Below are 27835 nucleotides of genomic sequence, written 5' to 3' on the forward strand. Positions count from 1 at the left end.
GGGTGGATAATTTTTCTGAATATTTTCCGATGGCACTTATTATACTAATAACATATATCTAAATGGCTTCAAAATGTATTTTTAAAGCATAATTGACCACAGTGAAGACATTTTCCTTAATTCCAGTGCTAAAAAAATTAGTTAACATTCCAAATGTTTAAAAGGAATTTTTTTAATTTGAAGCATCTTAAACACTGCATTCTCACCCAAAGTGTTTTGTGCTAAACACAAAAACTTTTCTCAAACACTGAATTAGAAACTATGGCAACCACTGAGACATTATCTTTGTAGATGCATTCATCTCTCACAACATATTTTTTGCATTGTGCCTTCTTTAGAGGCAGAGAGGGCAACCCTTATGTCTTCTTGTTAGTAGCAGGCATATTGAGTTTCAAATGTTAAAAGATGCAATAATCCCCCTGTAAAGACAGATGCAGACACCCTGAACTCCACATCAACCTCTCTCTTGGTTTTAGCAGGGATTTTTTTGGGCACTTCAGAAGGATTATGTTGTCTCAGAATGAAATAATCACCATGTGAGTGAAGGTCTACAGCTGCCTCACAGGGTATGAACAGGTAAAGACAGAGTGCTTGCAGGCAACAGGTAACAGAACAGGAAAATCTATTTGAACTTCCCTGTGCATCTGACTCAACCGATCCCTAAATTTTTTAATTCTCCTCCCTCTTCCTTCCTTTCAGGAATCTTTTTGTCAACTTTGATTTTGCAGAATCTACTGCAGGTAGCAGATTTTTTCAGTTTTGGCATTTCAGGTCTATCTTTGGCCTTCCATGTTCCTGACAGCACAGAACGGGAATCAAAGCCTGATCAAAGTGTATGAGGGTACACAGGTTGCAGTATTTGTCTGAAATCCTGTATTCCAAACGTTATGTGACTTCAAAATGACTTTGTGTCCTGTGGGTAACTGCTGGGCACATCGCACACCTTGGCATGCACTAAAATTCCGCTTAAATGCTTCTGCATTGCAAGGAAAATATTGTGTGTTATTGTTAGCTCTGTGACTGAACAGTATCTCGGTCTTACAAAAATCCACAAAATAATCTATAGCTGGCACAGAGGTTACCTAGTTCTCTGAGTCTGTCAGAAGTGTGATTAGATATCACTGCCTTTAATTTCAAAGCGAAATGGTGCCGTCATATCCTGCACTGCAGGTGACGGGGGTTGCTTTGGAGGCCCAGGGTGGTGGATTCCCAGGCAACTTCCTGCCCTTCATCAGTGAAGTCATAAGCATCTCCAGAGCCACCGCTCTCTGTATCCTGTTGCAATGAACCAGGACTGTTGCTTCTCTTTTCATCTGCCTCGTGGATTTTTCCCAGAAGACTACAAAGCAAAACTGCATTATAAGTCATCTCCCACCATCTTCTTTCATTTGCACGCATAAACATAACACAATTTCTTCTCCCAGTCAAAACCATCTGCACATTTTACATTAACAACTGTCACAGTACTTCTGAGAGGACATTTCCTTCAGTCACAGGAAAGACAAAAAATACCACCTTCCTTCCAAACCCCAGCAACCCAGTGTAATAGCACGAAAAAGAGCAATACAAGATCACACCTCTGCATGCAAGAACGGCAAAATCTCCCTTGACTCTTCTTTCTTGCCATTCTTGTACCTCCTCACCCATGATTACGCACACAGGTCCCCATTCAGACCTTGACCTAATATCTGGTTACAGGTTCGCTCTAGGTATAGCACCTTTCATGCTTCAAGCTTTATGGCTTCTAGGCTCCTCACTAGATTAGTCAAGACAGGCAATTGTTGCATTTGAGTTTTGGGCCATCCTTAGAGTGTTATGCTGAATTTAAAGAACTGCAAGATCAATGCAACAAAGTGAAATCCAGTACTGGGGTAGCAAGCACTTACTGGTAGGTTTACACCAAGCCTTCCGTAACCTAGTTCATTAGTTTTCATGCTTTCTCTGAGGGATGGAAAAAAAATTTGAAATCTAAATTAATCATCAAAACTCTTACAGACTTCAAACAGGCTACAATTTCACTCATATCACCGATACCCTTCTCAAAAGGTGCATGATGACAGCAGGGGTCCAGTTGTGGCTCCACACTGCTGGAACCAGTGACTCTGGTTGGGCTCACCACAGGCTGGCCTGTCTGCAAGGCAAGCAAAATAATTAGCAGAGCTCCCCACAGGATTCTGTTGCACTTTCGATGCAGAACTGTCCCCTCCAGGCACAACCGAATCAAGGAAAACCACTGCTGAGGAACATGCTATTTTCCCATGTTAGCTCTTAGACTCCCTAAATACATCTCACATCTGGAAGGAAATGACACTTGTATTGCGGAGGAGTATACATGATTTTGAGAGTACTACATTGTTAATCCCTTTCCTTAAAAGAACAGGGAAAAAAAATAAGATGTTAATTGCAGACTACTCCCCAAGCTTTTGGATCTCATCAACTGCTAAAGAGAGGTTCTCAAGATTAAAATAAAGGAAAAAGGAAAGATCCTTAATGTCCTATGGATGCTGAGCAAACCTGCAGGCAGGCAGCTCTCGTGCAATTAATGACATGCTGTGCAAGAGGGAACTGCCTGGGCAATGCAAAGTAGAGCTAATGAGAAGCTATCACCATGAACATCGTTTAACTGGAATTGCCTCCATGCAAGAAATAGGTTTGGGGCCATATGGGCATACCAGTAGTTTTTTCTTCCATTTATCTTACTTTGCCCAGGGGGACCTCTCTTGAGCTTCTGGTCATTTCTGCTTGGCTTTATTTCAACGTAGCTCAACAACTGATGTTCACTTGACTAATAATAACATTCACCTTCCAAGATATTTGATTTTTACAGTCTTTGCTTAACAAAATACCAAACGGAGAGAAATATGGCTCTGAAATCTACCAGATACATGTGAACATACACATATACATTGCCACACTATTCAAAATGTAATCAAAACACAATTTGTACTTGTCAGTTTTTACGTTTTATGCACCATATTATTGCAAATTTTCTTTCTAATTCAGTATATTTTGGTAAATCTTTAACTTTCGCACCAAAAAGTCATGCTAGGCAACTGTTTAACTTTGGTGGGGAAGAATAAACATTTCTTGATATTTACCTAAAATCATCTACTGCTTATATACACATATTCAGACTGACGCTTTCTATCTCCTCTCTGAGAGTGAATGAGTGTCATCACCAGGTTAAAATAAGTAAATGATCCACCACAACCAAACATATAGGGTTACATTTACTGATGGTACCAATGGAAGGCTGTTGAGTGTGTTTTGAGTAATGGTGCCTTGAACTAACCCACAGCACTCACGCTAGAGATCACATGCTGGTACAATGTTTTCTAGGGAACAAAACAGAGGAATACATCATTCCTAGCATCCACTTGCTTCCTTTTGGAAGGTAAAATATCATGCATAAACACTGAGCAATTGTATTAATTTTCTGCTGGGATTAGACTATATGAGTAATGGCTGTTAACTGCTTTCGCATTTACTATTCCATGGCAACAGCCGCACTTGCCCCTTCTTCTCCCCAGAATTAAACCACATTTTTTTCTTTCATAATTGAGAGTTCAGACAGACTAGCAATGAGATACACATTCTTTCATTCAGGTTTGAACCTAGACCTGTATGTATATTGTACCTCAGGTTTTTTAACCTTAAATTACTTTGTCTACATAAGAAGTTGATGCCTTTAGTGCTGCTTCTATAGAAGGGGGTTCAAAACCAGTTTTAGACAGTTTGAAGAAAAAATAGTAATTTCTTCAATTTATGAAAAGCATCCCACCAGTACCCGGCTGTGCTGTATATACAAAAGGCCAAAACCGCACACTAGGCAAATTCTTTAAAATATTTGCTGGTTTTCATTAGAGAGATAGCCATGTGAAATCGGCTAATAGGTAACACAAGGATTTCCTTACTGAAATCATGACATGTATTTTGCACCTGTAGAAAGCACTGTTACTGTTTTGGAAAGCTTGTTGTGGTAGTTGGATGAGGCAGAAGTAGGAAGGTGGGTGAGCTTTCTGACCCAGTCTCAGTCTCTGCATTCACACCACTTGGGCACGCTCTGACATGCAAACCAGATGCTCAATTGCACATACACTTAAGACGGGTTGGAAGAAAAACCTCAACAGTTATCCAAGTTAGGCACACATTTGCACATCAGCAAACGAGAAGTGGGACTATGCAGAGAGGCCAAAACCAGACTTCTCACCCTGGTCCCAGACATGCAGAGTTCATGGAAACCTTTACTTCTCACTGTACCTGCAAAAGCTTCTCTCTGGCAAACAGAGGATTACCCACAACTGCCATCACAATAAACAGAATACACAATTTTCGAAAGCAGTGAAAGGATGATTTGACATTATAAAGGAAACACAAGCATCCGAAGGCAGACTTCCGAAGTACACAGGTACGTGTTTTTTCTACTTTCTTTTTTCCTCTGTATCTATATGTATGGACATTTCAAGTAGGGCCATTATACTGACCTGCACCTCATCCCTACAAATAGCTGAAAGCATTTGATGAAAACTCTCCACCCTGCAGAAGATGCAGATTTGTGTTTGCCAAAGGTACTATGTGCTCTGCTGACCAGACTTGTCATGAGTTCTTCATTTCCACACCAGATGGACAGAAAGTCGTTGAACAGGAGTGGAGAAGGCATGAGTTGAGCTAATCTAAAGCAGCCCATGCTAGTGAAAGGGGTTCAGGGATTTTTAACCATCATTTCTGTTCATTGCACTAAGAATGGTATTCCCAAGATAAAAAAGTTAGTTTTCTCTCTCTGCAGTGTATAGTATTTTTTTATTTATTTTTTATTAAGAGGTGATGAGAATAGACTTGTCCTCATGTACACGTACTGATGTATGATCAATAACCTGTTCTGTGAGTAGACTGACTATTTTAAGAGTCAATAGCAAAGGCAATTTCTATAAGTGTCTACACCCAGCTTATTCTCAGAATCAATTTTACTTCTTTGTTGAAACAAATATAGCACCACTTCAAAAGCATTACAAACTCCAACCAGTTGGCCATTCTTTAGAAAGCAAATTCTTGTCAACATTCAAAGTTTCTCATCACACAAACTTCCGTTTCTGCATCTGCAATGTTAATTTTTGAAGACGCCAGCATAAAACCGTTCTACATTCATTTACTATTTTTACCATGATTACAAAGCAATTACACTAGCTATTTTTACCGGGTTTCTTAGATTTCTTAAAGACCTCAAAGGTACAGCTGAGAATCTACTGAAGTTATGTGAAATATTTGCACAGTTTACTCTAAGTTTTTTTCTTAGGATCTGCATAATATTTACAGTGAAAATACATCCTCCCCCTGTCACACATGCATTCATATGAAGTTCTGTCTTCTGTCAAAATTTAATATGATTCTAGAAATACTTATCTCCGATGATATTCAAAAGATTCAGCACAACTAAAAGTCAGATCACAGCAGTCTTACATGAGACCTTAGAATAGTAGTTACTTATATGATCAAATTTCACCTTTTAGCTATGCTTGTCTTTTTACGAAAGGATATTTTTAACATATTGAAAATACAAAGTAAAGATAAGCAAGTTAGTAACAGACTACTAAACTTCATTTTAAAAGAAACCATGGGCTAGAGAGAACGTTTCTAACCAGTAGAGTTTGCAATTGGAAATCATGAGTAGCTAAGGGAAAGGTTGCATTTTTTATTTATTCAGATGTACGGAGAGCTTGATTCTTGGCAACTGTCAACATACTAGGATTTAACTGAGCACCAGGAGCACAGACAATTAGTTCTCAAAATGATTAAACACAACTAAACCTAATTGCGCTGACAGGCAAACTCAATCCCCAGATTTTCTGAGGTCCTCTATTCTTCTGTCAACAGTACACCTACGTACTCCAGAACCAACAATTGCAAGGACAACATGACACTGCTACATAAACAGTATTTTAACACAGTTTGAAAATGTACTGCAGCAGAACGTGTTAGAAGTATAACATCTATCCTTGTTAAATAAAATAGAAAATACAGTTAAAGGTATTAAAGGCATAAATGGGGCAGCCCAGAGAATACAGAGTTGACAAAACTAATGAGCCTCTGGAATGGATAGTTCTTGATGTCCATGTGTTTGTAATCATATTTTGTAACTTAAGGAACAGCTTCCATTTCTGGAATGAAACAATCTTATATTGCCCTTCTAATTCATCGGTTAGCTCTCAGATGAAAGACAAACACACAACTATTCTAAATTCATTCATTTCTGGGATTACAAAAAAGAACGAATGACTGAATGAACACCTGCAACAAAAGGCTTTGAGATTACAAGGCACTTCTGAAATGCCTTACTGTACTTTCAGTTAAGATGATGTTTAACCTTAGCTTGGTATGAGATGAAGAAAATAATAGTGAAAAACTAACAAACAAACAGGCTCCAAATGAGAAACACAAAATCTAGAAATTAGATATGCAGCCATTAAATCCAAAGCTTTAAGACTGTTTTTTATTTACTTACATGTTGCAGGAGAAAAATCAATCAAACTTCAAAGCAGTCTGCTCCCTCAGAGCCAAGTAATTACATCTACAGTTGCTGTCAACTGGGAAGTGAGCATCTCTAGCTGTCTCTCCCCTGAAGCAATCCCAAGCTGCCTGTTGTTCCAGGCTGTGCTCAGAACCTCTTAGCGCCACCAACGTCTTCTCCACAGAGCTGTGCTCACAAATCTCCTCTCCCTCATACTTCTGTGACATCGCTTCATGCTGTGGTGTCTGTGCTACTGCTTTCCCACAGGCGTGGGTCAAGTTAGCACATGCAGGAAACAGAAGGCAAAGGGGGAAAAAGAAAAAAAAAAAAAAAAAAAAAAAGAAAAGAAAAGAAAAGAAAAAGAAAGGAAAAAACAAAACAAAGAAACCCCACCAAATCCAGATGCTATGCATTTTGAGGCTGCACAATTTCCTCAAACTAGCCTTTATTAGCAATAGCTATTGTTCATCTGGCAAGCAGTCCCAAATCACAGCTATAAAAACAGAAATTATTTTAATTCCTTTTATACCCAATCAAAAAAGCATATACAATATACACTACCTAAATTTACTGTGAGGTTTGGAGTTTTTTTAATTCTACATCTATTGAAGGAATCAAAAGGGTCAGACAAAAAGCTCTGACAGTAATAGGCATCTTCCAACAGAAAGACAGCAATCAATTACAACCCATTTGCAGAAATTGTAGAGCTGTCACAGACTCGTTTACAGCTGCAGTTCAAGTCAGCCTGCTTCTGATTGCCAAGCCATTTCCCCCCTCCTTGTACCTACAAAACTAGGACAGCTTTAGACAATTTTTAAAATGACACTAGCAGACCTGCATGCCAACCCAAGAAGTGAACTGCAATATGGCACTGGTAGTTACTTCAGCAAATTGTGCACAAGCCATTAATACTGCTAGACGTGACAGATTTGAGGCTGGAGAGAGAGGAGGAAGCAGACCTGTCTGTTTTCCCCTCTTTTTTGAGCTTTAATCGCAGCACACAATTTAGATCATTGGAGCCAATTTAGTGTGTTCAGAGCAACAACTAGCCCACGTGAGTTGGTCTCTGTATATTTAAATCCTCCTGAACTCTCCCTAATTTTCTGTCATCTGGTGCGTTTGACACAGACAATCAGGATTGGCTTTGTTTTTCTGCTAAAGTGAAGCTGACACCCCAGAATCTCCTTCCCTCCAGCAGGATGGGAGCTCAGTCATGTCTCTCTGCATAGTGCCTGGGGGGGCAGCACGTACCCCAGGTGAGCAGGGCACCCTGAGGCACCTGGCCCAGCACCAGCCTGCTGGTGCAGCAGCCACTGAGGCATCCTAAGCCTGTAGGTCACGCTCACTGTGCTCCCACAAAGATCCCTGCCCCTAAAACACAGTGGAAGCCCTAAAACAGGAGAGCAGAGAAATCCACATTACCCCTTCCAAGGGAACAATGTGTTCTAGGGGAAGAAAACCCAGTTTATTCTTGTCTGGTTGCAAAGGCTTTTGGGGAGCGTAAGCAACGTGTTACACAGGATACAGATTGTCTCTGTGGGAATCCCCTGCACAGCAGGAGATGGGTTAAAGACCCACCATCACCAGGCCTCTCCTGGCTCTCTGGGGAAACTGCATAAAGTCACCTACATTGGACTGAAGCAGATTAAAAAGTAATTCCAAAAGTAAGAGAGGATCAGCTCCTCTCGGTATGTATGGCTAGGGGCACAATATATCTTTCCTTTTCTGGTCTTCAGAGTTTTTAGGTTCTGCCTTATCTCTACCAATTTTTCATCCGACCTACACAAGACATAAAAACTCTAGCTTCATTTCTGTTATGCAAGAATGTAATGTGAGTGTTATCACAAATTTGCTAGGAGATACAACCAAATCATCAACAGAAGTAACAAAAACATTTCTGTTGTCAGAATGGCAATGCCTAGTAAAATCATGACCACCAACATGAAAACACTACCCATGCTAGCTTCAAAACAACATGGACTTGAGTTGGACACAGGTGGCAATTTGACTGCCTCAAAGTAAACTGGATGAAAAATTGCTCCTCAAAGACCAATGCATTTGAAGGTGAACACTAATTCTGGGAGTCCCTGCCTCAGCCTCCAAAGTCCTGACCGAGAGAAAGTCTGAGCATCCATTACTCCAGCTCAAGTCAAACGGTAGCTGCAGACACATGAAGGTTCTCCAAATCAGAGTGGGAACCACTGACTCTCAAACACTGCACCTCTCTGCAGTCCATTCAGGTTAAACAAGTGTTGCTACAGTCACTGCAGTCTTAACCCTAGAAGTATCACCAAAAAGAAAACATGAACCAAACTTAATCATTTAGAAAGCTGTAGCAGCTTTACTGTTCTCTGCAGAACTGGATTCAAGCAAAACAGAAAGATGAATTTGATAAGTCTGCCTGTTTGCCATTTGCCCCCATCGCACTGCTTTTGGAGATGCAGCAGCTGTGTCGTAGATGCTGGCCTGTCTGGGTGACCTCAAGACAATAAACCACAGCACAGCTAATATTCACAAACTTTTTTTCCAAATTAGTGCCATATGTCAAATTCTTTCCCACAAAACGTGGAGTGTTAACAGCACAATAACATTTTTTTGTTCATAAGGATTTTATGTCAAGCATGTTCTTACCTTGAAAGGTGGATCAGCCTTCTCCCTGTGTGGCACTTGGTCCAGAGTGCCATCAGTGCTGCTCCTTTTCAAGCTGGAGGTGACATCAGGCACATTACTAAAATCTGCATTCAAAAGAAAACAAATAAATAAGTTAGAGGGTTATAGGCCAGGAACAGGAAAAGTACTTGTTTTTATAAGCAAACACCTCCAGTGTCTTGTACAATTACTATAGGGAAGGAATACGAAATTTGTGATCCTCCCCACCCCTTAAAAATAACACAAGAGGTCAAAGCAAGCAGCAACTATGTCTGGAAACTCTGCTTTCAAAACAGCAGTGGAACATCTAAGACTGTCTGAAGCAATGCTCATATTTGATCTACCAAAATAAACCAAACGCTCTTGCTAACAGCATGCTTTCAAAGGTAGCATTATCTATAATCAGCACGCTCTGTACTGAGACAACCAGTGAGGATAATTAAATGCACTCAGTAGCCCTTCTTGGATGAGCACCCTATTGTTCAACACGACTTAGTCTGAATCCCTTAAAGATTTAAGAAAAAAAGAGAATTTTGCCTTGGAACAAGCACCCCAGTTCATAATACGGACAAAATCCCTTCTTATTACTAATAGTTCACCCATTTTACTAAGTTCAGAGCCCATGTACATAGTAGCTGGCACAATGCAAAAACCAGGAGGCACTGCCCTGCTCCACTTCTTGACAGGCTGTAGCTTTCAATAACATGTATGTGTGAACTCAAGATCTATCCAACAATGATGAACATTCATATAAAAATTTTCTCTTTATTTTTCCTCAATTGGCTGCTTAAAATCTGCAGAGATGTTTACATGGAAATTCTAATTAAAACTCTTAGAAGTGAAGAAGAAATTTTTGATCTGCAGTATTATCATTTCACATAGCTGAAAATCACAAAGCAGCCACCAAAAAAAGGATTTTTAGCAACCTCAGATAATTAAATAGTAATAAAATGAAGGGGTTTTTAAAAAAATTGCTGCTTTGTTTCCTAGCGTCTAAGCCTCTAGGGTATAATTCACACCCCATTACCACATTTTCAAACTCTTTCTCAACACCTACAAATGCTGGAGATTTATTTACAAATGAAAGCTGAGATTCTCATTAAATCACTGACTCCAGCAACTGAGGCGGTAATTAAAACAAATATCACTCATCTTGCAGTAAAATCACGAGTGCTAGCAATAATGAAATTATGGAGGACAGCAGTATTTCTCCACCTGGGAGTCACTGTTGTCCTGTCCCTGCAGAGCAGGACCAGCTCCTCTCCGCAAGAATTGACAAAAATGGACTGAAGCAAGGAGGGAAACGGGAATTTTAGGCCTAAAAGAGCACCTTATAGCCCACAAGGAGACTCCCTAGGAAGAGAAAACATGGCAGACAGACTCTACGGGAAAGCCAGAGAGAAAGATGCAAATAACTCAGCACGATGTCATCTTGATACTTTATTTTTCCATATGTTATTAAGGTGCCTATGCCAAGCTTAGCATCAAGGCTGACACTTTCCACCCGGATGACGAAGACTTGACTACTCTGTCATTTCCCTATCCTTGCTGAACCAAGGTCTTATCACTTTTCTGCCCTCAAGCTTTTTTACTTTTTCCCCCTGGAGTCAGGATTGGCTCCTGATATTACCATCTTCACAGAAAAAAAAAAAATGTATTTTACACAACTCCACCAAACAGCCACTCATCTTCTTTAAGAACTTAACAAGGAGTCTGCCTTGTCTAGTTATTATATTATACTTTGACCTTTCTTCCTCCTGAGCTTAAATAATTTTTTTCTGCTTTCTGGACTTTTGAAATAATTTTGAGTCTCTTTTCTGCATATGGGTACACATAAATGCCTGCTAACTTCCACCACTGTCAACTCGTGGGTATACAAATGGTAAGTCAACTCCTAAAACTTGAGCTGACTTTTAAATAACATTTTCTTGGGAGTTAGGCAATGCCAAGGATATTATTTTCCATTGTTTCCCAGTTCTGCTCTTTTTATTTGCCTTCTGGGTTTTAATGCACTTCTCCCTCGCACCTCCAAACAACATGCATCTGAGATAGAAGTTGCTAGAAGGATCTAGAGTTTGATCTCCAGTAGCTATCTAATGAGAAATAAACCTACGTCCTCTCCTTGATTTTACAAAGGGACCATTAAACATGTTTGTCCTTTACAAAACAGGAAGTAAAACTAACTTATGTGATAAAGAGAAATCAGAAATGTAAGGGTAAAATAAGGTAAAACAATCAGCAGGCAAGAAGAACAGAAGAAATCAGCATAACAATACCCAAAGTAGGCAAACAGAATATTATATTACTTTGTCCAGATAATCTATCTTTTCCTCCCTTTGCCCTCATCTTTGTTTTTCCTTTGTAGTTTATAGCACTGTCAAAGGTAGGTCTATGTAGTCTTGCCTATTTTTATAGCATTTGCTACTGGTAGAATGTGTTTCTGATAGTAGTTAGGGCAAGCAACAGTAAATGCTATTTTAAATAGTAAGAACTAAAAAAAGTTACATGGAAAGGATCCAAGGTAAAAAGGACATCCTACTGCATGTTGTATGCCAAACTAACAGGGGGAGGGAAGGAAGGACAGACGTATGGCATGCTGATCAGTTTTGCATCCATATCCTGTCTCCCTTTCCTTCTTTTACTGTGGGAGCACACTTCCTTTGGATCTGCTCCTACAAACCCTCAAACAGTTCCCAAAGAGCACAGAAGCAACAACATCAGCTGCATAGCTAAAAAAAAGACAAGTCAAGGGGCAAAGAAAATGAGTATTACCTTAGAGAATGGGTAATTTCAAATGCAAAGCCTAAGGACATAAACACAGCACCAAGTTTAATATTGAAATTCTCTCTACTTCTAGTACTAAATGGAAGGTGGGTAACAAGCCAAACAATACAAAAACGTATTTTCTTTAAACATTCATATTTTGCTTTAGCTCTACAATGGGATTCACATTAACGAAGATGTTCAAAAGTAGTAATGTAAAACTGTTATCTTACAGGCTGGGTAACCACTATCCTTTAAGGCAAAACTAGCGTAAAACTAAGGAGAGTATGTGCACAATTAAGACAAATATTCCAGCTCTGTGAGTATGAAATCATTCCAGTATATAACGTTCTGGATCTCTGCTGAGAATGACCACAGAAAAGTATGCAAGAAGATATCCAATCCTAAAACTCATCCATATTGAGGTCAAATCAGCACTTCCTGGCAATTTTTTTAAATTAATGTTATTATTTTTAAAAAACTGTCTCTAATATTACTTAACTTACTACTATTACATTACTGACTAGTAAAAGAAAACTTGGACTGTGATGGAAACATTGCTTGAGAGGCTTTCCAGCATAGTAATGGTGAGTATGCCGTGACTAAGTTTGTACATGCAGCTCAATTACAGTAGTACATTAGATTTATTCTATTGACATACTTGTGATAAACCTGTCTGGAAGAAAAAAGGGACTGATAATGGGTTAAACAAAACTTGGTTTAAATCTTTTAATATAATTTTTCTCTATTGCAGCATACCTCTCTGTCTTGTTTACACACACACACACTCATGCATGGAGAGTTGAAATGTAAATCACTTCCATCTGGGAAGGACAGGAACCTCTTCAGCAGATGCTGCTGATCTAGCAAACAGGAGTATCTCCAGACACTAAAATACAAAGTCAGCTTGCTGCAAACAAGAAGAGTAGCAGCCTCAGATAAATGCTAAAATTCTCAGAAAAGCACGGGAAAAAAACCCACTATGTGAAAAGGTTAACTACATCATATGTAACGCATACCAAAATTCTATTTTGTTCCTACCAGTGAATGACCAAGTACTAAGAACCTGCTCAGCATCTTCAGCTACCAACAGCTTCACCAAAGAAGAATGCCATTACTCCTGCAATATTGTATTTTACTGGCAGGCAGATACGTGACTCACAATCATTCAAGAGAAATTATAATGTAACCACTCAAAACTGAAAGAAAGCATACTTCCTAAGTTGTGCTCCTCACTACTCATCATTCAATTAAAAGTGGGCACAGAGCACACAGATGGGACAGTCAGTGAGAAAAACAAACACATAAAGCACATCCGAGAGCTCTGTACGCCTACAGGAATGTCTCTTCCCACGTTGCTGCCGTGATACACGTATGAGTGGTCAATATGGAAGTAATTCACATGTTTGTGAGTGGTGAGCTACAATGGAAACGCATCCCCTAGCAGATGTGTGAGACAATAATAATCTGTGCTACAATCCCAGCCAAGAAACCAAAGGAAACCAACCGGAAAAGATCAACATCAACCATCCGGCAATTCATTTACCATAATAAGCCATCAACAAATGCAAATGTCACTTATCTCTTTTTTTTTCTGTTTAATTAACAAAGAAGCCTTAATTAGTTTCTAGCCAGTGCTGCACTTACCACTTTAGCCACTCACTGGAAAGGCAAAATTACCACAAGGAGAAAGTAGGAACTGAGGATCCTGTTTCTTTTATAATTCTTTTTTTTTCATAAAACTTCAAAATTTATTCTGTTTTACATTTTTCTCACCAGTTTCAAAAAATGTCAAATAATCATCACAAGCGTGTCAAGTGCTATCGAATGTCAAGCACTACGTAGGTGGTGTAACCACCCTCTTTTTCAAAATACAGCAAGAAGGTGTGTTTCCACCTGCCACTCTACTGACAATGATAAATTGAACAAAAAATTCCTTCTACATCTACATGATAAGACAACACAGCAAAATTAAACATACTCAGTCTCTCACCCCAAGGCAAACTAAAACCACTGCAGGGCATCATTTTCAGCTCTAGGTACTTAATTGCTCCCTTGCCTCAGTCTTTAATAGCAAGATCAGTTGTTCTCTGGGCACCCAGCCCCTTGAGCCAGAAGAGAGGGACAGGCAGCAGAATGAAGCCCCAATAATTCAAGGGGAAATGGTTGGTGACCTGCCACACCACTTAGACACACACGAGTCTATGGGGCTGGATGGGATCCACCCAAGGGTTCTGAGGGAGCTCGTGGAAGTGATCACCAAGCCGCTTTCCATCATTTATTAGCAGTTCCGGCAAACCAGGGATGTCCCAGTTGACTGGAGGTTAGCAAATGTGATTCTACGGTTTTATCCTCAGCAAGAAGTCCCTTGGCAGGCATAGGCAGTCCTGATCTCGATAAAAATACGGTGACTGCACCAATATGGAAAATGGTGTTTCCATTCTGCAACATTTCTGAGATCGAAAAATCAGTTTGGTATCAGAGTAAAACCATGTCCTTTTACATTATGCAATTTTATTTTTGCCAAAATGCTGAAAAAGAGATACCACAGAGCAAAAAAAAATAGCTTGACACCACGATATTTATCCATGATGTAGGAGAGAGAGATGAAGTCTCCTGCTGTGTCAGATTCAGGTGAGGAAACTGAGCCTGGGTCTGTCTCAGCTAAGGTAAGATTGACGCCTAGTAGCTGTGAGTCTTTCCTAGTATCCCCAACTACACCTGATTCATTTACCATATCACAAAACATTCACTACAGCAAATAGATTCAGACTCTAAAGCTCATGGTAAAACTAGTCCCATAGGATGCAACTGACCCAGGCTGAAATCTGTCTGTCCTCAATAGGGAAAAGTGAGGCAGGACAGCAATCAATGACTACACAATGACCATGTCTGAGGTGGGTGCAAACTGAGTTGCATTCATGCAACACAGCAGCGAAAGAAACTTGCTTTAGCTCACAACATTTAAAACCAGATTCTTTCCAGTGGTGCCCAACAACAGGATGAGGGGCAACGGGCACAGACTGAAGCATAGGAGGTTTCATCAGAATATGAGGAAAAACTTCTTTACTTTGAGGGTGACAGAACACTGGTATAGGTTGCACAGAGAGGTTGTGGAGTCTCCTGTGGAGACATTCAAAACCCACCTGTGTGCATTAATGTGCGATCTGCACATGTGAACCTGCTTTAGCAGGTGGGTTGGACTAAATGATCCCCAGAGGTCCCTTCCAACCCCAACCATTCTGTGATTCTGTGATAAATAATTTACGTTTCATTAGTGCTGGTGCGTAAAGATCCTGGCCAAGAGTGTTTATGACTAAGAGAATGCTTATATCACAAGTGCACACTGGTGAAGAAGCCTCAGTGGTTGTCCTACCCCCTGGTCACTTCCTGATTCCAGCTCAGATGTTCATTATTAACTCCAGTGGTTACTCTGCTGCAAGCTGATCTTTCTCTTGTTTGTAGTTCTCTGGAACTCGACAGGGAAATGGTGTTCTCATTTCCTGTCCTCTGCTGCAGTTTTTAATCTGTAGTAGTTAGAGGTTTCAGATAGGGCAACATACACACAGAGAGCTCCAAGCAATTATGATGGGCTTGGTGTCATCTGAAAAGACAGATACCCAGATCTCTGATCAGAGCAATTGACAGCATTTTTAAACACTGGTATTGTCCAGTGATTTCAGATAGATGTGGCAAAACAGCAATAAAGTGGGCATCAACTTATTTCTGAGAACACTACTATGAATTTTAGCTTGAAAATAATGACCGTAATTATAAGGAATTATAGGAGGTCCAGTCTATCCACTAGGAAAGAACGCATTCAATATTTTCACTAATTCCCAAATGATCTAGAAACTGCCAATAAAACACAACACAGTCCATCTTCATCATGTAGAATATTCTCCCTCTCTCTATTACAGAGAGTTTCCATAACACAGCTGCATGGATTAGATGGAAATGAGATATTACATTTGGGTAATAAGGTTAAGCCAGGTGTATGGAAAGCCGCATTTTTAATTGTTGTGTGAATTCTCCAGGCTGATCAGTTACTTATGATAAGCTTGCAGTTCCCATATTCTTCTAGCCAGTGTTACTATCAAGAGAAAAGTAAGCTTCCAAGAGAAGATAACAAATATTTCCAATAATCCCTGGTGCCAGTAATACTAAAGTCTGAGCCAACTCTCAGAAAGGTACAAAGCCTTGGTGGTCTTAATGCCTTCAGACATACTGAAAAACAGGGAGTGGTAGGCAAAGCATTCCAGCATTTCCTGGAGAAGAGAAGGATCAGTGTGGCGAACTCTAAAAATGCTCCCTTGGAGACTAGTCCTCATAACTTCAGTTAAACGGTTCAGTCTGGCAGGTAGCACGTATGTGCTTATTTCTTTTGGTCTGATACAACTAAATATATTTCAGGTTTTAAACAGTATATTTATTCTTTTGCAATGAAGTTAAAAAATAGGTATGTAAGCATTTTCTTCTGTATCCTTTTCCTTTCTTAAAGACTTCGAGAAATATCTTTCAAAAAGCAATAGTTGATCTGAAGGAATTTATAGAATGGCTTTCAAGAGACATTCCCACAATCTTTGGTAAAGAAGGCATCCAAGTTTCATCAGAGAGATATGAAGGGTTCTGGGTTCACTAGTTCAGTTATGAATAATTTGTATGTCTTGCTCATGTGAGGATCAGACCTTTCAGTTCTCATGTTATCCCCTGGGATCAGCATGGAAGGGGCCCTCAGTGGCTGGCATCCAGGACAGAGCCCATGCAATCTCTGAAGCCCTTTAAATTTCTGTCTAAGTTGCAAAGAGCACATAACTGTGGTCAGGGAGTCGAAAAGCAAGAGAGTTCTGGGAGCAGAAGACAAACTCCTGCAAAAAATTCATTAATTGTCCCACAACAGCTGTTTGCACTGCAGAAATTGCTTAAAAAAAAAAAAAAAAAAAAAATTTAAAAAAAAGTGAGAAGGGTCTAGAAGATGAGGTGTGTGGATAAACCTAGGTAGGAAGGTGCATTGGGTCTGGCTGGGATGGAGTTAATTTTCCCTATAGCGGCCCTCATAGTGCTGTGCTTTGTATTGGTAGCTAGAAAGGCGCTGGTAACACACCAGTGTTTGGCTGCCGCTGAGCAGTGCTCCACAGCATCAGGGCTATCTCTCCAACATTCTCCTCCCACCACCTCACCAGCAGGCTTGGGTGGGCAAGATCTTGGGATGAGACACAGCCAGGACAGCTGACCCAAACTGACCAAAGGGATATTCCATACCATATGATGTCCACTCAGCAACAAAAGCTAAGAGAAAGGAGGCGGAGAGGGGGGCCATCCATTATTTACAGCATTTGTCTTCCGGAGTAACCACTACACATATTGAAGTCCTGCTTCCCCAGAAGAGGCTGGACATCACCTCCTAATGGGAAGTGGAGAGTAAATTTTTTGTTTTCCTTTGCTTACAAAGGTTTTGCTTTATCTAGGCCAAAAGCTGTCTCCAGGTAGCTTCTGCGCTAAGGAAACAGATCTAAGAGAAGGCAGGTAGGTTGCAGCCACAGATGAGAAATATCCATTGAAACACATCAAATCCTCCACCACTTCAAGCTGAAAGCCAAAGCAATTTGACTCAGCTTTCATCTTCATTGGGGTTCTCTACAAATCTGGACAAACAACTGCGGTACCATGGACCCTAAGTGCAGATTCTTATTAATCTCCAGTTAAGTTTTCCAGAATTATTGGAGTGTTCATGTTCGCTCGATTCAGTAATTTTAACTGGAATTTATGTAAGTTTTTAGCTATTGCACAGTGGCAGTTCAGTTGTTTCCCCACAGGTGGTACTCACAGGTAAGTATTACCACTTAAGCATTCACACTCCAATGCTGGAGTAAATTCAAAACAATTCGTGGGCAGTAACTGTGGTTATTAACTGTACAGTGGTTTACAGCTTTCATGCTGCCTTAAACAACAGTTGAAAAGATAGTGAAATACTAATTTGATTACCAATTCAAAAACCCCTTCTTCTTTCTGCCTAGGAAATTTTCAGGTTCTTCTGAAAGACTTTGACCTAACTTCAGATACTAACTAGCTCAAATTCTCATTGCTAAATTAACACGACTTGAGTCTACTAATGCAAGTAACTTCAGCTTCTGGAAAACGAAAACTAAACATGTTAGAGAAACAAATAGAATGCACTGGATTCTGATAATTCAGAAGTGTTTTAATCTCTGCAAGATATTTTGGATTTTTCACTTATTTTTGCCTTAGGCATTTTGTAACCTATTTTGGGACTGGCTGGAAGGTAAGTTCTCAGCTTCAAGGCTGTAACAACTGACTCTTTGGTGTACCTAAAAACTCCATTCAGGAATTCATTCAAGATGTTAAATCTGGAAAGAAAATTAGCATACAGTTGTCATAACACCAGTCTTCCTAGATAGGGTTCCTAAACACAGAAGTAATAGATGCCTGTCACTAACAAGACTAATTATTACCTAACAAGACATGCCAGACAAGAAGGTTCCCTTCATGGCCCATCTCATCCATATGTTTTGGCTTCAGGGAGCAAACTATTAAACATCAGAAGGTGCTCTACACGCTTCCTGAAGGGCAATGCAACCAGGCCGCTTCTTTTTGCAGATCTGATGCTGCCTAGACAAAGAGAAACTCATATTCCTTGTTTGGGTCTGACATGCTCAAGCAGGACAAGTCTCTCTCCACTGTTCTCAGCCTCCAGCGAGGAAAGTGATGCATCTTCTTTAAAAACTCCACATTTTCACATTCAGGAAAGGCAGTATGTTCATCCAAATATTCTTCTATCGTACAGCCTGCTTAAGACATGTTGGGCCACATGCTGAACAGTGGCATAGCTCCAGTCAGCCACCTACTTCTGCAAGTTTGACTTTCTGTGGGCTGCTTTATGCTCTTTTCTTTTTTTTCTAAATATCTGCAGAAACATCCATTTTGAAGCTGGAGCAGAGTCCTTTAGATCCCTTGTGAGTTCCTTTGTTGGTTAACTGTTCATCATGAAGCAAAGCAATTTGACTCATTTGCTAATTCAGTAATCAATAGGAGATACAAATTAGCAACATAATAGGAAATAGCTGCCTACACTTCTGTAGCAATGCCTTGATTTGCCCGAGCATGTCAATGATATGCTTTTATATGGTTATTTAACTTTCTAAACTTTCTCTGTCCAAGTATCTGCCAGTCAGAAGACTGTTCAGGCTTTTCAGTTTTAAGCTTAACACTTCACACTGGCTTCTCAAATTGTTACCTAAATACTTTTTTTCCAAGTGTGTAATAAATGCTTTCTTAGATAGAGTCCCACTGGAGGCCAGTGTTAGCTGTAGCTAGCGCATCACCCTTCTACTCCAGTCCAACAACTGGAGATGTGTGACTGCGATATGGAGTAGGAAGACAGAGCAGAGCCCGTGTTGGGTGGCCACCATCCTTCACAAGTGTCAGCAAAGGCTGCAGCCCACAGCTACCATTAGGTTTGCCAGGTTGGGGCTGCTGGACATGCAGGAGTGCTGTCAATGGCTCTCCTCCTTATTTCTGCTGCTGCTGCGCGGTTGCTTACACGGGACAGCTTCGGCCATTCCCAGAAGTTATTTGCAAAGGGAAAGTATATGAAGCTGGCCCTACCCAACTACCAAGTATTCCACCTAGTGGTACATTTCTTCCTCCAGCTCAGATTTATAGGCATAAAAGTAATGAAATCAGAAAGCAAAAAGCAGGGGGGAAACAAGTTACTTAATAGTTTAGCAAGAATTTGTGGCTAGCTTAGACAGTTTTTGTAATTACTCAACCTACCTTACCTCTGTGAGACACAAAGCATCTGCTGTTTGATATGTTTTAAATTACGCCTAAGGCACTGGTCTATATGTGAATGTCTCTATCACAATTAATAATTACCCTTGCTGTCCATATTGTCACTCTACAGGATTCAGTAGGACAGGACATGCCATGTTTTATGCCTACATATTGTCACTGAGCTACAAGGTGCAGCTCCACAGGGTTTAATGGAGTTTACACCAGGCAAAAACAATTTGGCCCACTAACTTCACAGGGATTAAATCATAGCAGCATTTAGCAAAGCAGAACAGAATGCTCTTTCAGTAGAAAAGCACAACGAAGAGCATTTAAGGCTGTCCCATTTAATAACATAAACAATCTTTTAATTTGTAGCACACACATCTAGCAGGAAGCCAACAAGACAGTTTGTCAAGTGCCAGCAAGAGCTCATTAAACCACCACTCTTGGGAAACACTCTGTATTGCAAAACATGTGGTAGGCAACAAGCGCTTCTATGGATCCAGCTTCTGAAGAAGAAAATGCTTTCTTTGCACTAACCTCTACACTGCTACAGTCTCAGGTATGGTCACAGGCCAGACCTGCGCTTTTCCCAGGGATTCAGAAGAGCGCAGGACAAGGACGTTTGTGTTAACAGCACAAACAGCTGGAGTGAATCAACGTGCCATGGCTGCCCAAGACTGCTGTAAACACACTCCTCACCCCTGAGCTTGCTTTGATGAGAGCAGCCACTGCGTATTCTATCACATCTACATGGCTTCCTGCTGAAGTAAATTGGGTAATGAGTAAAAAAAGAAAGAAAACCTGGCAGAGTCATTGATCTTCAGGCAGATAAGCAGTCATGTTGCATAGATAACAACGTGTCTATGTTAAAAAGAGGCGCTGCTTTTCTAGTAGATTGCCTTACAGCACGCAAAAAAGTTATTTTAGAAATGTTTTTCAGTTAAGTTTATTTTTACTTTTGTTTAAAAAACGCTTTGAACATTACATTAAAAGATGCTTACAAAATACTTTGAAAACTCTGGGCAAACAGCAACAAGCAGAGCAGTCTGAGCCAGTGCTCCAGGCACAGCCCCCAGCTGCTGCAAGCTACAGACCACCTTGGTTTCACATCCTCTGAAGAGGACACATCAGTCTTTCTGATATATTCAGGCTGGGCTGGGGCTGGAAGAGGATGCAGGGGGTACTACCTGGAGAGGTGTGCACAGCGACATGCAGCCAGCCAGCTGGCTGCAGAGCCAACCTCTGTCTCCCTATTCTTTCCTCAACTTGGTGGTATCTGACAAAGCTGAATGGTACAAAGTTTTCTGGAGAAGCTATGAGTTGCAATTATGCTTTACAGAGGCATCTAAACTATCTAGCAAAGCGTATTTGAAACAGAAAGTACCTCGGAATTGCATACAAACAGATTATTATTATGACCGCATTTTAAAAAATAATTTAGTCATATAAAAGTTAAACTTCCAGCCAACTGATGTGCCTTGCTTCTGTGCATGTTTACCAAGATTAGAATCAGAAGCTGCTCATGTCTTGGGAAACAGAAGAGCCACTTCCCACGTGATGGTTCAAACCACTGATCCTGAAGCAGTTACATTTTTCAAAAATATCTCAACGTTTAGTAGATCAGGAGCTGAAATGTCATTGCTCCTCTACAGCACATGTCCCATCTACTCGTCAAACAGTATGAAGCCTGATTCTCTCCCTCTGACTCCAGCCATGCTTTATACATGGTGAAATATTTTCATCAGGAGTGACTCAACCAGGCATGTCCCAGACTACGCTGCTGCCCAGGGATCAGTGTAAGAGGTGGGAAAGCAGAGGGCAAAACCCACACTCCAAAATGGCCAGAGAGGTGCTCTGCGGGAAGTTTGGCTGAAAGAGAGCTTGCCGCCTCTGACAGTAACTCTGCTTGCAAGCAGCTCCCCTGGCATCTGCTTGCTCCCCGCTCCTCCTCCTCCTGCTTACCTGGCTCTGGCCCTTTGCAGACCTCTGCACCCGCTGGTTCAACTCGCTGAGTTTGCAGGGGATGGGGGGAAAGAAAGTTTTCTCCTTAATTAGCTTTATCAAGGGCTCCAGCAAGTGCTACTGCCAGCACAGGGTGGGATGAGTGCTGTGAGGCACTGAAGGGAGAGCTAAGGTGATGCAGGGGAGGAAGAGGAGGAGCGAGCCTCCTCCTTGTCAGCAGCACCCCAGCCTTCTTCACTGCTCTTGAGAAAACATTTCCAGAAAGATGGGCCAGACAGGAACCTAGACCCCACACAGAAGGTAAGTGCCCTACCCCAAAGATGAGGAGTACAACAGGGAGTGAAGAAAGAGTACGTCCAATTTTTTTCTTTCTTTTAATGGTTTCTTTTGCATTTAGCTCTATAACCCTTCCAGATGAAAATGTTTCTTCATGGAAACTTGCTAAAGCAGATCTAAACTGCCATCACACTTTTGTATTTTTTTTAAATTTTAATCACAGAGATCTATTTACAAATTAGGGTTGATTTCAACAGTGTCAGCTAACCAGAAATGACAGCTTTTTTGGCAAAAGCCCACTTGCTGGGGGGAAAAAAAAAAATAATTGCCCAACTCTGACAGCAACTCACATACTGCAGCGGGTTTTCACACTTAGTAATGCTTCTGCCTCCTGCCTCAGCACTCTATAGATATACCATTAACCCACACAGGATTGCACTAAATACACAGTTTTGAATCCTGCCTTGTCTGATGTGTATTCCTCAGATATCCATGCCATCTTAAAATGAGGCATTTTTTCCTCCACAGTTGTAAGAATTCCAATCCAATTCCCTCATTTTTTTAAATTCTGCACAAATAGTTGTTAAATTTCCTTAGCACTGGAGACTGGAGCAAATTTAGTTGCTCTGTTATTTGGTTTTCCACATTTATGAGTGCATTTTTTAAAAAGTATTTAATCTCATTTCTTTTCCAGGATAAGCTTATTACTAGCCAAGTGGCTAGGCAGCCAGCACACAGCGTTGTCATGTGGGAGATCAAATTATATGACCACAGCAGGTCCAAAATACAGCTAACAGGGGTATAGCAACCTCTTGGACAAAATGAATCACTCTCCCAGAAAATTCTCTGTGAATCATGAGTGGCAGAGTTAGTGGCTTTGGAGAAAGTCAATCACTTCCCTTCTGTACAGTAAAGGCTGCCAAAGTTTGCCACAATGTATAACTGGGTATCCTCAACGTAGCAGAATATGTAGGAAAATGCATTCATCAGTTACGCTAAGTAATTACAAAACTTATGTGGACAAACTATTACCACCCAATTTCTATGAAGCCAGCGATTTAACGTAAGTTCTGGTTTGCTTTTGCCTGGTGGTTGTCACGAAGCAGGGTATCACCATGTGACTCAGTGCTGAAAACTTCCATTTTCTAAGCACTTTGTTAATTTTAGCTCATTAATCCTCACAGTACTCTAGAAAAATAAATAGAGTTAGTTAACTTTTAGAAACAGTGAAGTAACAGCAGAAACAAAGTTTTTAACTCCAGGTATGTACCTTATGCCAAATTGTGTTCGATTTTTCAAAGAGGTCTCCATCTCACTCCACTAGCACTAATTGACTTTCAAAGGTGCTGACTTGGAAGAACAGGGTCAACGCAGACAAGCAAATGTCAGAAATTATTTTTGAAAACCGTGGTCTTTAGAGTGACTCACTCAACTCTACCAAAGGAGACAGAACAGTATTAAACACTGGATGTGAATTTAAGAGTCTCTGGCCTTCAAATCCCTGCTCGGATCATTAAATACTCCCTCTTCTTATCTAAAATCTTCCTCAATTCCTGAGTAACAGGGCGTAGAACAGTTAAACCCTTTATGATTATCTATTAATTCAACATAATGCCATTTTATTCTGTTTCCATTTGAACCTGATCAGGTATCAGACACTAAGCATGGAATTCAATAAACATGAATGTCCTTCTCACAAAGATTAATTTAGAACTATTTGCTCCCTTTCAGAATAAAATAAATCTTCCCTAGCTGCGTTTAAGCAGAAAAGCAAATATACTATGTCCCTTTATCTACTAGTGCTTAGAGTACAATACATACTCCAGTAATTTCCTATTATAATGGAATATTTGCACAGGTTGCAATTTTATCCCTAAGGAATGAGGAATCTAGTGAATGGACACATACATTTATTACACCGAATACTCCAGGTAATGCTGGCCTATCATATCAAGCTAACAAGCTGAATGATAGCCCTGGTATAATTATGTAATTAATTAGCTCTATCATAATTTTTGTTTTATGACACTAACTTTTATGTGCCACTAGTCAGTTTAATGGCATTTTAAATTGAAATAAGGCCCCTGAGAGAGACGCTACTTACTGTATCACAAATCCTGTATTCAGATTTCTTTTAATTTCGAAAGATGACCTAATAAAATTGCTTTATAATTAAATCTATTCTAACAACCCCTCGTACGTGATTATTTTTCTTCTCCCATTTTTAATTATGAAAAAAATCCCAGTCAGAAAACACTTGCCACCATAATTATATACAAAAATCAGCGATCCCTTTTTGTACCTCTTGCCACTCTCCTCGCACAGCAGTGCACTCCGGCTAGCTTTCCTGCAGAATTTTACCAGCATCCCCCAGAGGTGCAGGGAGGAAACTGCACCTTTTACACTCAAGAAACTAGAGTTAAATTTGCTTCTATCTTCACAGAATCACAGAATGTTAGGGATTGGAAGGGACCTCAAAAGATCATCTAGTCCAATCCCCCTGCTGGAGCAGGAGCACCTAGATGAGGCTACACAGGAAGGTGTCCAGGCAGGTTTTGAATGTCTCCAGAGAAGGAGACTCCACAATCTCCCTGGGCAGCCTGTTCCAGTGTTCCGTCACCCTCACTGAGAAGAAGTTTCTTCTCATATTTAAGTGGAACCTCCTGTGTTCCAGTTTGCACCCACTACCCCTTGTCTTACTGTTGGTTGTCACCGAGAGGAGCCTGGCTCCATCCTTGTAACACTCACCCTTTACATATTTATAAACATTAATGAGGTCACCCCTCAGTCTCCTCCAAACTAAAGAGACCCAGCTCCCTCAGCCTTGTTTGAAAAATAGTCAAGGCGTGCGAAGGAAGGGGAGCAAATCACCACATACTTTCAGACAGGCGTTTACAAGTATTCTGGTATCACAAGATCTATTTCTCACATGAAGTAAGATGAGCTGAAGGAAGGGAAGGGCAACCACGGCTCTCCACCACCCAGCATGGCTGTGCCCCTCTATGTGCCACCTCATATTTCCAGCTGGAAAGGCAACCCAGCAGTGAGCACTGGCACCTTCCTTGGTGCTGGGGGGACTGCAGTGTCAGCCAGGAGCAGTCCCTATCACGGAGGTTTTTGGCACCTTCCTTACCTGGTGCTCCTCACATGGAAATCCATCAGGATCTCACCCCAACGCTGCACTATGAGGATATGTCCTCCATTTGATGCTTAATACAGTGGTACTACACTGAGTAAGAAATATGAGCAGGTAGTAGCAAAATAATCCCTAAGCAAGCTGCTTTCATGGGCTTTCTTCTACACAGTGAGCAGCTGTATCCAACAGGAACACAACAATATCATTGGGTGGGAGCAGAGCTAAATGACTCCTTTCTGAGGTGATGATGATTATTATATTTAAGGTACCCTTCACATATGTGGTACTTCACCATATATAAAGCGTGGTAAATACAGAACAATACTTCTGCCTCTGAAAGCCATCACATTATTTCAGCCACCAGTGCCTGGGAAACAGATGTATTGGAGGTACCCAAGACGACACAGAACAGTTAAGAGAGCGCTTGATAATACTTGATGGTGTGGCCAATCAGATTAAAAGAATATGATTTCCCTGAAGAAATGATCATATTCTGTTCCATTCCTGCTTTCCATGCAATACTAAAATAACAGACAGATATGGAGCATAAACAGCACTTGAACAATTTGTACTTGGGTTTCTCACTGAAGCAATCACAGAATTTAAAACATAACTGAGTTTTAAAAACCAGCGATACTGGAAGTGAGGTGAAAGTAATGGAATTATTGTCAACCTCTTACCATTTGCTGTTTTCTTTTTGAAGTTATCTAGAAACTCTTCCAGGAGCTGTGATTGATTTGGAGGGGGTAACAAATTCTTTGGGTCCCTGGAAATGTCGCCATCTGACCAGGACACACATAAGGGTTGCTGGGTCCCATAATGGTTCATTCTCAGAGTGAGCATTACACTTCTCTCCAAAAACAGTAACTCCATCTGCCTGAGGTCAAGATCAGACACAGCCTCTCCATTTATGCTCAGGATTTCATTGCCTACTCGGAGTCCTGGGAGCATGTGAAAAGAAAGAAGAAATTAAAAAAAATAAAATAATTAACTAACTAAATGCTGATTCATCTTTTATTTTTGTGGTTTTAATTCAAATAGCCTAATCCTACCACAAGTCCATTAGAATCAATAGGAGTTTTATTTCTGCTATAATTATACAGATTGACCTCATGCTTTGATAGGTGTTACACATAGCAGAGCAATTGAGTTGTTTGTCTCTAAAGATGCTATACGATTTGGTGGGTGTGAGGGCAGCACAACTTTCAGGAAGATAAGAACAGAGGCACCTCTCATGACTTGGATACCAGCAATGTACGGCACCATAACATATACTGCATTATTAGGGAAGAACAAGGCACTAGCCATGCAGATCAAATCATTCATGCAAAACTGGAACAGCAGTGGATGGAGTCTTTATCGAACTTTTGTATACATCTAAACGGCGGCAATCGCTGCCTTTCAAGTCAGCAATAACCAAGTGGTCATTACCCTCAGGTAGCAAATGAAAGTCTCAGTCTCCATTTTTCTGGGTTTGTCCCCATTTTTCAGAGAGCAGAAGTCACATGGTCTTGCTGTGCCGACGAAGAGAAGCATGGTTTCTGAGCAGTGCAGCAGAGAAGGCACTCACAGAAATGTATGCAGAAGGCTATTTTGGGAAGGGAGGCTAATTTTTATTGCCAGGAAAAGTGGAAGTGATGGGTCTTGGAGACTGACCAAGCCTGTGAGGTTCCCCAGTGCGAGACGAACTCTCGCTCCAGCCTGGTCCTCTGTGCAAAAGCACTTGGTTGGATGGCTGAACACAGACTTTTTCTCCGAGGGTGAACAAGAACTTCGCCCCTTATACTGAAAGGATAATTCCCTTACTCTGTGTACATTATCTCTTCTAATATCACTTACTTTCCACTGTCTTCAGGAAAGAAAACTATAAATAGTAAAAGCCAAGAACCATTTTAGACAGCAGTACTAAGGCTCCTTCATGTTTCAGGACTTTAAAAAGCTAATGAAGTACAGTATTAAACATAAATATGATTAAATACCTTCCTTGTATGCCAGTCCGTCAGGGAGAACATCACTTACGAATACACGAGTGAGATGCTGATTTTCATCAACTTGTGCTGTGACAGCAAAGCCTGAAGTAAAAGAGGTTTAAATCAAATAAACTTTCTTGGAAACATTTCCGTTTCATTTTTTGTATTTAGTAGACTTTACACAACCAGAGGGAGGATACTTCTTGTGAGAACACACCCACGGAGCACAGAGAAATTATCACATTGTTTCTCAGTCATTGTAAGCCCTATTAAAGTTAACAGGACTTTTCAACTTCCAGGAAATGCCATGCTGTGCTGTAGAAAAAACAAATTACATTTCAAAAAAATGTGTTCTACCTCAGCCCCATATGACATTTCAGTAACACAGCTCATCATTACAGTAAGAGTCCTGCAGCGTGTCCATCGGACACAGAGCTGTCTTAAACAGTTCCAAAAACTGGAAACTCAAACTATAAAGCAGCAAATCCATTTAGACCAGTGAGTGAGACAGCCAGGAAGGAATAATATATACCAACAGACTGCAGCTGAAGAACAGCATAGAGTTGCCTTACGAAAGTATCTTTGCAATATGTTTAATTATACCTAGGCATAACCACCTTCCATAGATGAAAAAGCCTGTCAGAATTTGTACCAAAGGACATACTCTTGATACTGTGCCAATAGAGGATCCCACTACCAAAAAAGAAAAGGGCAGACCTTGACCATGGCCTAAGACTGACTGTATTAATCCTGGCAAAGGACATTCGTCTTCTGACG

At 40.6% G+C, this 27835-nt stretch overlaps 1 protein-coding gene across 6 annotated transcripts in view; it reads right to left on the bottom strand.

The window, feature by feature from the left end:
- Positions 1 to 27835, bottom strand: part of TIAM2 (TIAM Rac1 associated GEF 2) — a 115072-nt gene that overhangs the window by 21203 nt on the left and 66034 nt on the right. For 5 of the 6 annotated variants that reach the window (XM_065630977.1, XM_065630978.1, XM_065630974.1 and 2 more), the window contains 3 exons: positions 27068 to 27160; positions 25769 to 26029; positions 9137 to 9240 (listed from right to left, as the gene is read on the bottom strand). In XM_065630977.1, coding sequence (XP_065487049.1) covers positions 9137 to 9240; positions 25769 to 26029; positions 27068 to 27160 — 458 coding nt within the window. Of the gene's footprint in view, positions 1 to 6499; positions 6565 to 9136; positions 9241 to 25768; positions 26030 to 27067; positions 27161 to 27835 lie in introns of those variants that run through there. The other variant, XM_065630980.1, reaches the window with a different exon arrangement.

This window comes from Caloenas nicobarica, chromosome 3 (genome assembly GCF_036013445.1).
Source record: "Caloenas nicobarica isolate bCalNic1 chromosome 3, bCalNic1.hap1, whole genome shotgun sequence".
In the NCBI taxonomy this organism is placed as follows: Eukaryota; Metazoa; Chordata; class Aves; order Columbiformes; family Columbidae; genus Caloenas; species Caloenas nicobarica.